The sequence below is a fragment of the Capsicum annuum genome, chromosome 2, assembly GCF_002878395.1.
Source record: "Capsicum annuum cultivar UCD-10X-F1 chromosome 2, UCD10Xv1.1, whole genome shotgun sequence".
Taxonomy (NCBI): domain Eukaryota; kingdom Viridiplantae; phylum Streptophyta; class Magnoliopsida; order Solanales; family Solanaceae; genus Capsicum; species Capsicum annuum.
Genome location: NC_061112.1, coordinates 79,902,282 through 79,914,934, shown reverse-complemented (window position 1 = coordinate 79,914,934; position 12,653 = coordinate 79,902,282). Strand labels below are relative to the sequence as shown.

The window sequence follows — 12,653 nt, the reverse complement described above, 5'->3', positions numbered from 1 at the left end:
CTCCCAATCCCGATCATGACTACCAACTCATGATCCTGACCCCGACCCAGACCAGACCCTAACTTTGACTCTCGATCTCGACTCCCAACAACTAATTTGACTCCCAACTCAAGAACCTAATAGGAGTTTTGTCTTGATTTTCTTATCAAATTTGAGTTTTACTTTTCCTTAAAGGAAAGTAAAAATATTATCCTAATTTATTTTACTTTACATGAAAGGAAAATGTTTTTTTTTTTTCATATTTGGTTAACCTCTTTCTGGAGGAAAGGTTTTGTACCTCTATAAATGGATGATTTTTTTCTTCTTATTCCATAACACCATAACATCCACAATGTAGTCATTCAAAGAGTTTGTTTAGGGGGAGATTTTTCTCTCTTATTAGTTATTATGCTTATAAATATTTGGTTTAATATGTAGGCCAATTTGCCAAAGTATATAATAATATTATGTTTTTTTAGTATAGTTTTATTTGTCATCCGATTTATCTTCTCCATAGTTTGCAACTATTAGCTTCCGCATGACGCTCTCCCGATTTTGAACCTAAAAGAACCAACTCCTAATCCTAACCTCAATCTCAACTCCCCATCTTGATCTTGAGCACGACTCCCAACTCAAGACCTAACTTTAATTTTCGACCCTCACTTGGGTACCAACCTCAACTTAAACTCCTATTCTCTACCCCAACACATGATCTTAATTGGGTCTCGACTCCCGAGCTGAGACACAATCCTAACCTCTACTCTGACTTTTGACTCGACACCTTACCTTCGGTACCAACCTCGACTCACATCCTTAATCTAAATCCCGATCTCGACTTTGATTCTTGACCCTGACTCTTGACTTTGACCTTAAATCTGGTTTCGACTCACTACCTTGATCCCAGCCTGAAATCTTGATCCGAGTTTAAGTTCTCGACTTGGGTCCTTACCCCAACTTCTGACTCAAGACCTGAGTCTCGAAATCAAACATTATCCCATCTCCCAATCCCAACTCTTAACCCGAAATTCGACCTCAACTCGAAACTCGACCTCAATTTCATACCCAACTCGACTCCCTACTCAGGATTTAATCACGACCCTGAATTGAATCTCGACTACCGATTCTAACCATCAACTTAACTCCTAACTCAAGATTAGACCTCGACCTCGACTCCTATGCCCAATCTGACTCCTTACTCAGGATTTGATCATTATTTGGATGTTGAATCCCGACCCTAACTCTTGATCCTTGACCCTAACTCGAGACTCGACCCTAATACGAGTCTAGATTGGGAATCAAGATTGAGGTAGTGAGTTGAGATCCAGGTCAGGATATGAATCAAGAGTCGAGTCACAGATTGGGATGGAGAGTCGAGTGATGAGGTTGATAGAAAGTTCTAGAAAATGTTTTTGTTTTCCTTACTTTACGAATGAAAGTCATTTTCTTAAATTTTAGAACAAGAAGCATGTTTGGAAGACGTTCAAAATATTTAAGCCAATGGTACATTATGAAATTAGAAGACGCAAAAACCTTTCCGAAAAAAAGAAAAGGGAAAAGATATTGAGAAGATACGAGTGTACGACGCCGTTGGATTCGATGAGATGAAGACAAACGCATGAGATGCAAAGTGAGAGAAAGCAAAGAGGGTTCCATTACAAGCATAATCCATTGGGGGGTGTTATATAACATTTACACTTTCCCCCTTTGATGGCCGTACGGCCTTATCACTTGTTCCTTCTTCAACAATTCCACCACCACCGCCTCCTTCTCTCTCCTTCTCCGGCGACCTCCTTCCTCTTCCCTTCTCTCCTCCGTTTCTTCTCCTCCAAGACTTCGCAGAAACACAAATCACCTTCTCTTCCGCCGCCGTCTTCTTATTCTTCTTCGCTTCGCCGTCCGTCGGCGACTCTATCCGAAGCCCTGGCTCAGAAAATTGGAAAATCTATTCGCCGTCCCGGTGCGCCTTCTAAGGCCCGGGTTTATACGGATATCAATGTGATCCGACCTAAAGAGTATTGGGATTATGAATCCCTTACTGTTCAATGGGGGTAATTTCTTCATTTATTTTTTTTTGTTATTGTTTATTTTAGGTGATTTCGATTTTGCTTAGACCAAGTTGATGTTTTCTGTGTTTGTTGATTGGTGCTTATATATAGGGAGCAGGATGATTATGAGGTGGTAAGGAAAGTTGGGAGAGGAAAGTATAGCGAGGTGTTTGAGGGAATTCACACTACTAATAATGAAAAATGCATCATCAAAATCCTTAAGCCAGTCAAGAAGAAAAAGGTTTGGTCCTTTCCCTTCTTTGCTTCTTTATATATCCGTATTCAATGTTAATGCTAGCTTATAAGTTTCTATTGTAGAAATTGATGCTTCTGTCTGAATTTGTATTGTTGGATGACTTGTATTGAAGCTTGAGGGATGATAATGTTTCATTTGCTAGTTCGTTATATGAGTTTAAACTAGACTAGGCTCATTTTTTTGGCAAGTAATGAAATACATTAGGCTCATTTTAGATGTTGGAAATCAGCTTGATATATGAAAAAGGAAGACATTCTTGCATTTTGAAAGATGTGTTCTACCATTCAAGTTTGGAATCAAACAGAAGGTGAAATGGGAATGATTAGAACAGAATTTTAAGGGTTCTTTTTCTGCATGCAGGCAGAACCTTTTAGGTGATGTTTGTTAGGATGTAAAAGAATAGTGCTGAAATAGAGTGTATTAATAATGTTGGGATTAGTAAAGCGAGGATTAGTTATGCTTGCATTATTTCTTATCCCTGCTCAGGTTTGGTGTATTTAAAATAACATGCGTTGCATAATTTCTAAAACATTGCTCATGTATAAAAAATAACCTCTACGTTCTTTAGTTTTGTACACTTTTAGGGGCAATTGTATCTTTAATCATGCTTATGCATGCCTTAAGAACCCATGTATTGCTAATACCATGGTTGTTATGTGTTACCTATACATAGGATAATACCAATAGGGTGTTTATTAGTTATACATAGGTTAAAAAGTTGTACTAAACAAGGGATTAGTACCAAAATTAATATATGCTTTATTTCTCTATTACATCCTACCGAACGATCCCTTAGTGGCTTCTCAAAGTTGCAGTCCTTTCCCAAAGTTAACTTCGGTGAACTTACAACAAACTTAAAACTTTGTTTCTTTGTGATTGCACAAACTAATGTAATTTCTTCTTAAAGACATCTGCTTTTACTCGACACGATTGACATCGCCGACCACTTACATTTAGAAGTATGATCAGTACTAACGCACATGTTTTTAAAGCTTTGGAAGGCATCCTTTCTTACACCATAAGAGATGTCGGATACAGCTAGTTGAAGGAGTAATCCCTTCTCATGTTGCATTTTGGTTTACAGTTTTTAGTTTCTATTTGTACCATATCTGAAGTAAGTTTGGTTTAATAAAGAAAGCCCGGGAGATAAACAATTTTATTTTCGTTGTTACCTAGCATCCGTGCTTGTTGGAGGTAGGAGGTACCCTGTGGAACTAGTCAAGTGCTGTCTCGGACACCATGTTATTAAAAAAAGAAAAGGAAGAAAACAATCCAACTGGATGAGAGAAAACATCAAAAATCTTAGCAGAAGCTTGTAAAACCTCATTTCTAAGATGAACAAAACCAGAACCAACAACAATATCAGTTGGTGATATTCTAATCGGACATTAAATTATCACAACACAAAACAACACAACTAGGCCTCAATCCCAAGCAAGTTAGGGTCTGCTATAGGAATTCCAAGAGCTTATAAATCTTTCAAGAGAACTTTGTTCAATGTGATTTTAGGTCTCCACTCACCATGATTTCACACGTAGGGACTGGTGCGTCTTGAGGTTGACGATATGACCAAACAATCTCAAGCGACCTCTCATTTTGTCCTCGATGTGTGCTACTACTTGCACCTTCTGGAGCTTAATTTACCACATTCCGCAATGATGTTGTTGTATCCGTAATGTCATATTATTACTACATGCTTACATTTTTTTTTAGTTTTTTCTCCTCCAAGCTTGTTAAACATAAAAAAGTTTTGTAGATGTTCTTCAAATTTGATCTCATTGTGTCTATGATCCTGAGTCGAACCAGTTTCCTAGAATGTTCAAAAACAAGTTAGTGATTTTTTAGTTCTGTGTTTCTAAGCTAAGTATAATGTATTATTGATATTCTTCAAGCTCATCAGATATCTCCACGTTTTAGCCTTCTTTATCTCTCATTCTTTAGCCAAATGAGTTCTTTAATGTGTATATCTTTTAACTTTTTTCTGTTTTGTTAACTTACTGTAGTAACTCTTGATTACTTATGAGTGCTGAACTATCATCTATCTGCAATTTAACTGTGCATTTGTCTTCTCATGGGCACTCTGAATCATGCTCTTTTGCTTATTACAATATATCTCTGCACCTTTATTTTGCACAGGTACTTATCTGTTAATTGTCACTAACTGCAGATCAAGCGTGAGATTAAGATACTGCAGAATCTTTGTGGTGGACCCAATATTGTGAAGTTACTTGATATTGTCAGAGATCAGCAATCGAAGACCCCAAGTCTTATATTTGAATATGTGAATAACACAGATTTTAAAGTTCTTTATCCAACTCTTTCTGACTTTGACGTTAGATATTACATCTATGAGCTGTTGAAGGCAAGTTCTCTGTTGATGTGGATTTTTAAGGCCTCTCAAATCTATGGTTTTTGTATATCTTCAATATTTCTCTGACTGGTTATGGGCAGTTGCAACATATTACAGAGATGTTAGATTATTGCTATACATGATGCTCCCTTTGAATGTCCTTTAAGATATAACCTGAAGATGATCTGTTCAAACTGCCTTGAGATAATAATTTTTTTTTGTAATAATGAATTTCACTACTCTTTTTGAACAAATTTCACAGAGTGATTATGTGCGTAATGATCTATTTTCGTTTTTATCTCATCCAGAAGTTGAATTCTCTCCTGAAGTGGGAAAAACTAATCCTCGTGACATTTTGAACTATTCCCATTTACTGAACTCTCATTTCTTCATATTTGAAACTATTATGTCAAATTATGTCTTTCATATTAAATATAATAATGTATCTAATGGGCATGCAAGCTGACTTGGACACCACCAAAACGAAAAGCTGTAACCACATATCTATTTTCAATCTTCATGCAAGTCAAATTAGACCGCGTTTCTTGAGATGGGAGTATGACTTAGACAGGTAATGTTTTACAAGTTAATTGTGTCATTTCATGTATTGGGGTAAGCTCCTTCATCCAAGAGCAACAAATGACACGATTGAGAGCTCCTTGTTTTCTGTTATGAGTAAATAAGACACGTGCGTTTGATTTCTGTTGATTGGTGATATTCGGGTGTAAAGATAGGTAACACATCATCTGAGGTTTGTATTATTCTGTTCTGCTGGGTAATTTATTGAGATTTCTCGAGTACAAGAAAAAATATAACATGTTACAGAATTGAAAAATAAATTATTGGGCATAAGAATGAGACGTGTTATAATGGAACAAAATGTGTATTGCTAAATCTGGGATCGTGATATGGTTGTGTGAGGTGCTGCTGCTGTTGTTAAAGACTCGACTATTAAATTCTTAGATCTCTTCTTTATTAAGCTGCTTATTACTTGCATCAGGTGTCATGGCCAGAGTTATTTCATATTTTTCGTTCTTCTCATTTTCCAGATGATGCATGTTTCCAAATTATGCCTTGCAATTGATATATTCTTGAGGTTTCTCGTCTGAAAATTCAAATATTACTGTATCCCCTGCAGGCATTAGATTATTGTCATTCTCAAGGTATTATGCACCGTGATGTGAAGCCCCACAATGTAATGATTGATCATGAGCAGCGGAAACTTCGGCTAATAGATTGGGGACTTGCAGAATTTTATCATCCTGGGAAGGAATATAATGTCCGTGTGGCTTCTAGGTTCGTTCTCTCTGGTGTTTGTATCATTTGTCTTCTGATGTTTAAAATCATATAATTTAACATTTGAATGCTAGAATGGATTTCTCTTGTTTCACTGGTTTTATTCATTTAGTGGGGGCAGCAACCTCAGTTTTCTTGTAGTCGTTAGCATTTCTTTTTCGGGTTAAGTAATTGAAATTTCTTCATACTAAAGCACCCACGGGGTGCATGGATCTAGAAAGGAAGACTATAGTTCCTTTAGCTATGCTAGGAGTCTATGAACTTCATCAAGTGTCAATTTATATTGGACATCCTACACCAAAGTAACAAAACTTGTGAACATATTTTGAATTGTGTATTGCATCAAACTTAAATATTACTTTAGAACACCTGAGATTATGTCCTCCTTGCCTACATTCGAAAGCGTGCATAATAAAGGGATATTGTTTTGAATAGTATTTTGGAGTTTCCTCATCCTATGTCCTTCTCAGCACCCCAGAGGGTTTGTCACTGCCTTTGGCATCACCAATTGAACACTATCCTCTCTGAATCCTTTTGCACTTGGCAATGAGCAAAGCTCCATCTGGTGTTGGAGAATGCACATCTTTTTAATTGTTTTGGATGAAGTGAAAACCTAGTGTATCTTAATTCAAATGACTGAGCTTTGAAATGATACTGGTTTATGGAATGAGATTGATATTGAGGATTCAAATGGCTGAGAGTGAAGAAATAATTATGGTTTTTTGTTGATAGTTTGCAGCATATTTTGGATGATAACACAAGAAAGATTATGCTTAGAACTTCTAGGAGGCAATCCATGTACTTATTGCGTCATTGTGCTCTAGAATGTAAGAGGATAACTGTGGTGGGAACTGGGAATGTATAGTTAGAAAACTTTACTAAAACTGTGCATATGTAGAAAACTGTACTTCCAGTTCTTCCGTGACTCAAAAACGTATGTGCTGGATTTTTTTCAAGATAGCAGTCTAAGAGCAAGAGTTCATTTTGATAGGAATGGAATGTCGGGAAACAGAGATGATTTTAATCAAGAAATGGATCTTGAAGTGCATATCCTTGTGTGTTTTATGGATCAGGTACCCAGGTGTGGTAAGGATTTGGGTTGGTTTGGAAGAGAAGGGAGGTTGGGTTAGGAAGAGAAGGGAGGCGTGGTAAGGATTTGGGTTGGGTTAGGAAGAGAAGGGAGGTTGGGTAAGTATTTTTGTTGGGTTAGGAAGAGAAGGGAGGTTGGGTAAGGATTTTTGTTGGGTTAGGAAGGGAAGGGAGGTTTTTAGCTTTGAAGAATCAGAGCACAAGGGTTTGGTCGATCAGTTATTTATTAATCTTATTGAATGGGTACTACTTCTGTTATAGTTCTGATCTGTTATAGTTCTGGGCATTCCCTCATCCACTTAGATGTTACACTTGTATTAGATTTTATAATTAACTCGCTTGAGTGAGTATAGAATCCCAGGCTTTTGCTTGCTTTTGTCATAATAGAGATAATACGGCCCTGGTTTGTAGCATGCACTTTTTTTTACGTTATTTGTGTGGCTTTGCATATGCCTTCTGTATTTTTTTCTTCTCAAACACCAAAAACTACTTTTAGTTCTCATGATTAATTTAAATATTTCTCCCAATCCTACTGAAATTTTCCCAGTCCGACTAATTTAAATAACTAGGGAGGGCTTATTTGGTTTCGCACTGTAGTTTTTAAAGACTCGTCTCCTCTCTGTGGTTGCAGATATTTTAAAGGTCCTGAACTACTTGTTGATTTGCAAGACTATGATTACTCGTTGGACTTGTGGAGTCTTGGTTGTATGTTTGCAGGAATGGTTAGCAACTATCTTCTTGCATGGGTTATGCTTTTTACTTTTTTTAAATCTTGGTCCATGACTTGGTACTTACATAATGCCATTCATGACTGTTTGTCTTATGGTAAATCGTGCATGAATGGCAGATACTGAGGTCCAAAAGTCAGAACTTACTTGTGTGTTAAGGTGTCCTCTTTGATGCTTACTTCTAAGGTATTGTGCTGTATAGATATTCCGGAAGGAGCCTTTCTTCTATGGACATGACAATTATGATCAACTTGTGAAGATCGGGAAGGTATGTAGAATATCCACCATGAAGTTTATCATTGTAGCCTTTTGATTCAAAAGCCTACCATTGTTTTTAGTAGTATATAGTATACATGCTTTGGGAATTAAGTCTCATCTTTTATTTGCTTATTTTGGTAAATGGGAACCAAGTCTGGGAGAATCTTAGTAAATGCTGATTCATCCAGATCAAGGGTTTTCACAGGCAATATGAAATTGTACTATTGTGATTATGATTACGTCCCAGATAGAATGATAGTCTCAAATTGTTCCAAGTCAAGCTCGATCAATTTGCAAGGAAATTATGGTTTACATGTAAAACTTGCACCAACTGTATGAAGTTAAACATGAGTCCATTTTTCTCTATCCACAACCCATCATATGAAGTTAAACAGGTCCACCATAAAAATGAGACCAAGCTGTGAATAAAGGAAATAAGCTTCAACCGGAGGGGAGGGGAGGGGACAGGAGGAATGTCAAATGCAAGAAAGATCAGACAGCATGGAAATTGGTGGTCTGGTCTGTCCAAGTGCCAGTATTTGTCAAGCATCATCAATGTATCACTATCAATCTTCTCCCAAGACGAGTTTCAGGACCCGACGACCACTACAATTTTGTCATTATGGTAAATTGACCTTTGCATACAGTCCTATTACCCATGTGATATTGTTGCTCAACTCCTTTACCGCTGTACAAGCCTACTATCCCATACATTTTCTAATACTTGTTAAGGTCATCAACTCCCTGCTTTTTCTTTTTCTGGAAATCAATATGCAAAAGTATTATGTTATTGTAAATTACCAATCGATAGAATAGTGTTAGGATGTACAAAGATATCGTTCCATAAGTTACATTGCCTCTGTTTTCTGCAATTAAATAATCAAGTCCATCATTTTTTCCTTTTCATGTACATCCGATAATTATACCAGGGAAAACGATTACATAAACATTCGTACTTCAACATGCGCATGGATGAATTTTTTCCCTCAAAACATCTCTCTCTCTCTCTCTCTCCAAATTGTCCAACAGACACATGCAGGAATTATTCTTTAGATCTTCTTGAGCTTTCTGTTTCCCGTTCATATGCTGAGATTTCCCTGATGATTGATGGCATCACCCATTTTATCCCAAAAATAATTTAAAATAGGCTCCTTAACCAGATAGTGAAAAAAGATGCTCTCTATCTTCAACCTCCCTTTCCAAAAAGAAACAACAACAACAACAACAAACCCAGTGTATTCCCACTTAGTGGGGTCTGGGAGGGGTAAGATGTACGCAGTCCATACCTCTACCTCTGATGAAGTAGAAAGGCTGTTTCCGAAAGACCCCCGGCTCAAGTCACGAGATATCACACAAACACATAGGTCTGGGGAGGGTAAAGTGTATGCAGTCCATACCACTACCCCACCACTACCCCAGATGACTTAGAGACCTTTCCAAAAAGAAACATTCTGCAAATTTGCAGGTCTCTCCTCTACAACATCCGAAATCCAACTCAACAAGATACTTTGTGACAAGCATTTAGAGACCGGATAATTTCAACGCCAAGAAGGAAAAGGACTTTTTGAGGATGCAAGACTTTCTATAACAGGACTTAATTGAGTAGTTCCCATTTCTTTGCACATTCCACTTCAAATAATCTGAAGATTCAGTTCTAACAGAAATATAATCAAGCTCATTTGGTACTTGTATGATTCCGTCAACCTCAGTCAAAACTATTCCTTCTAAACCCATCCATGCTCAGGAAACCACAATCTCCACGAGAGCCTACATCTGATCTTGCATTCCTTTTTGCACAGTGCTTACTAAAATCATTGTTAACCTTTCCTAGTACAAAGGAACCTCTTGATGAACGTTAAATACTTGACACATGGCACCATATTAAGTAAATATGGTCTTCCCATAATTCCTGCCTAAAAGGATTTTATCAATAATTGGACAAGAATGGTCTATAGCTGTTTAGACTGTTCTTCTTTCATTTATGATACCACGTAGCTTGGGAATATTGAGGTGAACAGGAAAATGGAAGTTCTTCATTTATTTTTCCCTCTCCAAGAGCGAACATATTTTTGACAGAAGACTTGAGGGTTTGCAATCCTCTGTGCACAGGAAGACACCAGAAAACTGTCTACTACCTTCTCTTTCATTTCTTGAATATATTTTCTGGGTTTTGTGGTTTTATTTTTTTCTTTTGGGGGGGGGGGGGGGGGGTTAGCAAAACTTTAGCAGTTACTTCTTATAGGGGCTTAAATCATTTTTAGAAAATAGGAGTGAAATGCCGTAAACCTAAAAGAGAAGCCACTGAAATACTGTTTTGATCAGTTTAGTTTTCAGCCCATAATTATCGCTCTTCCCTTGCTGAATTTCCAAATTCTTCTTTGCTTATACTGTCAACAGTTTTATTCTGAATTAAGTCTACTACCTCATCTAAAAGCTTAAAATGTTAGAAGGGGTGTTTCATCCAACACCATTACAGGCCAGGGATCTTTTATTTGCGTTGATGGATGGCCGTGACATCATTATAAATGTCTTCTTTAAAGAAAAGACATTATAAATGTTCTGAGGGGATACTTCAGAATGTTCTGCGCAATTAGCACAAGGCTGCATGTACCCATATTAATACCTATATTTGATGTGTACCATTAAATTAGTCTTAATACCTATATTTGATGTGTACCATTAAATTAGTCTAACCATAAGCTTGGCCAAGCATCTTAGATATTTTATTGGTGGGTCACTCTTGAATTCAGACCTCTGTCTGCTTTCTAAAGAATTATGTAGTTCCATGCTCATTGGAGTCTCATTTTTTTGTTTTTGTGGAAGTCTGATAAAAATAACCACCCTTGGCTCACCTAGCCCATAGTAAGGATGTGATTCACTGGAAAAATGGAAGTTTAACTCAAATATTAGTTCAGCCAGTGCTTATGCACTATTCATCATCCTTGCTGCACTGGGTGTTGAAAGAATTCTAAATTATTTTGGAAGGTGAAATGACCAAAGATATATATTAGATTACCAGTTTAAATATGCTTAAACTGTGTATTTGCATTTTGAAATGAAACCCCTTAAAAGATTTTCAATGTTACGGTTATCAGGTTCTGGGGACCGATGAATTGAACTCATATCTAAATAAGTATAGATTGGAATTGGATCCTCATCTTGCAGCCCTTGTTGGACGGTTAGTATTGTCAACCCTAATGCTATCTTTTTGCGATGGACCATTATCTGCAAAATAATTAAATATCTTCATTGTTCATTCAGACACAGCAGAAAACCATGGGCGAAGTTTATTAATGCTGAAAACCAACATCTTGCGGTTCCCGAGGTAAGAAGACTAGTCTCATTTGATCTTACACAATAAAATAAGGTGAAATATATTAACCCAAAAATGTGCAATGCTCATCTTTTAGGCGGTTGATTTTGTTGACAAACTGCTCCGCTACGATCATCAGGAAAGACCGACGGCAAAAGAAGCAATGGTAAAATATCTGCTTCCTTCCCTCTCTAGCAATATGTTTGGTTACTTGCATATCTAGCAGATGTAACTAAGAAAAGTTTTTCTCTGGAGTTATCAAATAAAGAAACAAATAAATGAAGTCCTCTGCTGTACTAAAATGAAGCTATTTGATCAAGTATAAACTTGGTAATAGAAGATTCTGCTTTCTCCTTTAGTTGTCTTTGATTTCTGCCTGGCAATATCAACAATAACAACAACATACACAGTATATTCCCACAAAGTGGGGTCTAGGGGGTCTTCCTGGCAATATGATGTAGATTATTTAGTATGTGATCTTCAAGTTTCTTGGAAACATTGCCTACTATAATTGTGATCTATATTGCAGGCTCATCCTTATTTTTATCCTGTACGAAATTCTGAAAGCAGTAGATCCCGCACTCACTAAAAGATCTTAGCATGCACTGGACCAAGTTTCCCAGTCTTCTTTTGCAATCTTCAGGTGATAACTCTGTGCGGGTTCATAGATGTTCTCTGGTGTCACACAATTATTGTGAACCACTCCTGGTTGATTTGCTGGTTATTTCAGATACTTATCTGTACCAGTTTCAGGTTAACTGTATTATTTCTTTTAGCTGTGTGAGACCCAAAAGAATAAGCAAAATTCAATTTGTTTTCTCTTTTCCTCCTTTAGTTGTTTTCTAGTTTGTTTTCTTTTCTTCATTTTTTGTGATTTCGGAAGGTATAACTGTATGAATTTGTTCAGTGTATTTTGTGTTGAAACTTTTGAACAGATGAATGGCTTCCCTAGTATCTCAATTCTCAAATGTAGTCCGACTCTAGGACTAGAAACATAGATGTACAACTGTTTCCTACTTTGAGAAGAGATTTAACCTTTTGCTGCCAAAGAAAAACAAAAGGATCTCATAATGTAATACAAACATTGACAAATCTCTTAGACCTGTGCCACCACAGAACCATGCATTAATATCTGAGAATGTGTTCGAAATTTGCCATGTTGACCTATCACCGGCTTGATGTAGTTCCATACGTTCACATTTCACTTGTAATTGTTTCAAAGACAATAATTGAAGCTTTACCATCTGTTATGACTATTGTTAAACGTGTTGCAACTTTAATATCATTCAATAATTTCTAGAACTCCTTGCATCTTCTACACATACCCTGTTATTAGGTT

General features: G+C 36.9%; 1 protein-coding gene across 1 annotated transcript; it reads left to right on the top strand.

Annotated features, from left to right (window-relative positions):
- The first annotated feature begins 1,470 nt into the window (after positions 1-1,470).
- On the top strand, positions 1,471-12,268 carry LOC107858639 (casein kinase II subunit alpha-2). The gene is made up of 10 exons (XM_016703383.2): positions 1,471-2,027; positions 2,136-2,265; positions 4,448-4,642; positions 5,769-5,926; positions 7,647-7,737; positions 7,946-8,011; positions 11,097-11,179; positions 11,263-11,326; positions 11,412-11,480; positions 11,844-12,268. Exons 1-10 carry the CDS (start codon positions 1,687-1,689, stop codon positions 11,901-11,903), a joined length of 1,257 nt encoding a protein of 418 aa, XP_016558869.1. The 5' UTR covers positions 1,471-1,686; the 3' UTR covers positions 11,904-12,268.
- Positions 12,269-12,653: the final 385 nt, after the last annotated feature.

What these genes read in the sequence shown, in the direction of transcription:
- LOC107858639 (XM_016703383.2), top strand. Translation starts at nt 1,687, where the DNA reads ATGGCCGTACGGCCTTATCACTTGTTCCTTCTTCAACAATTCCACCAC. An exon ending in TCCCTTACTGTTCAATGGGG is followed by an intron (nt 2,028 to 2,135) that starts GTAATTTCTTCA and finishes GCTTATATATAG; the next exon opens with GGAGCAGGATGATTATGAGG. An exon ending in AACTTGTGAAGATCGGGAAG is followed by an intron (nt 8,012 to 11,096) that starts GTATGTAGAATA and finishes TACGGTTATCAG; the next exon opens with GTTCTGGGGACCGATGAATT.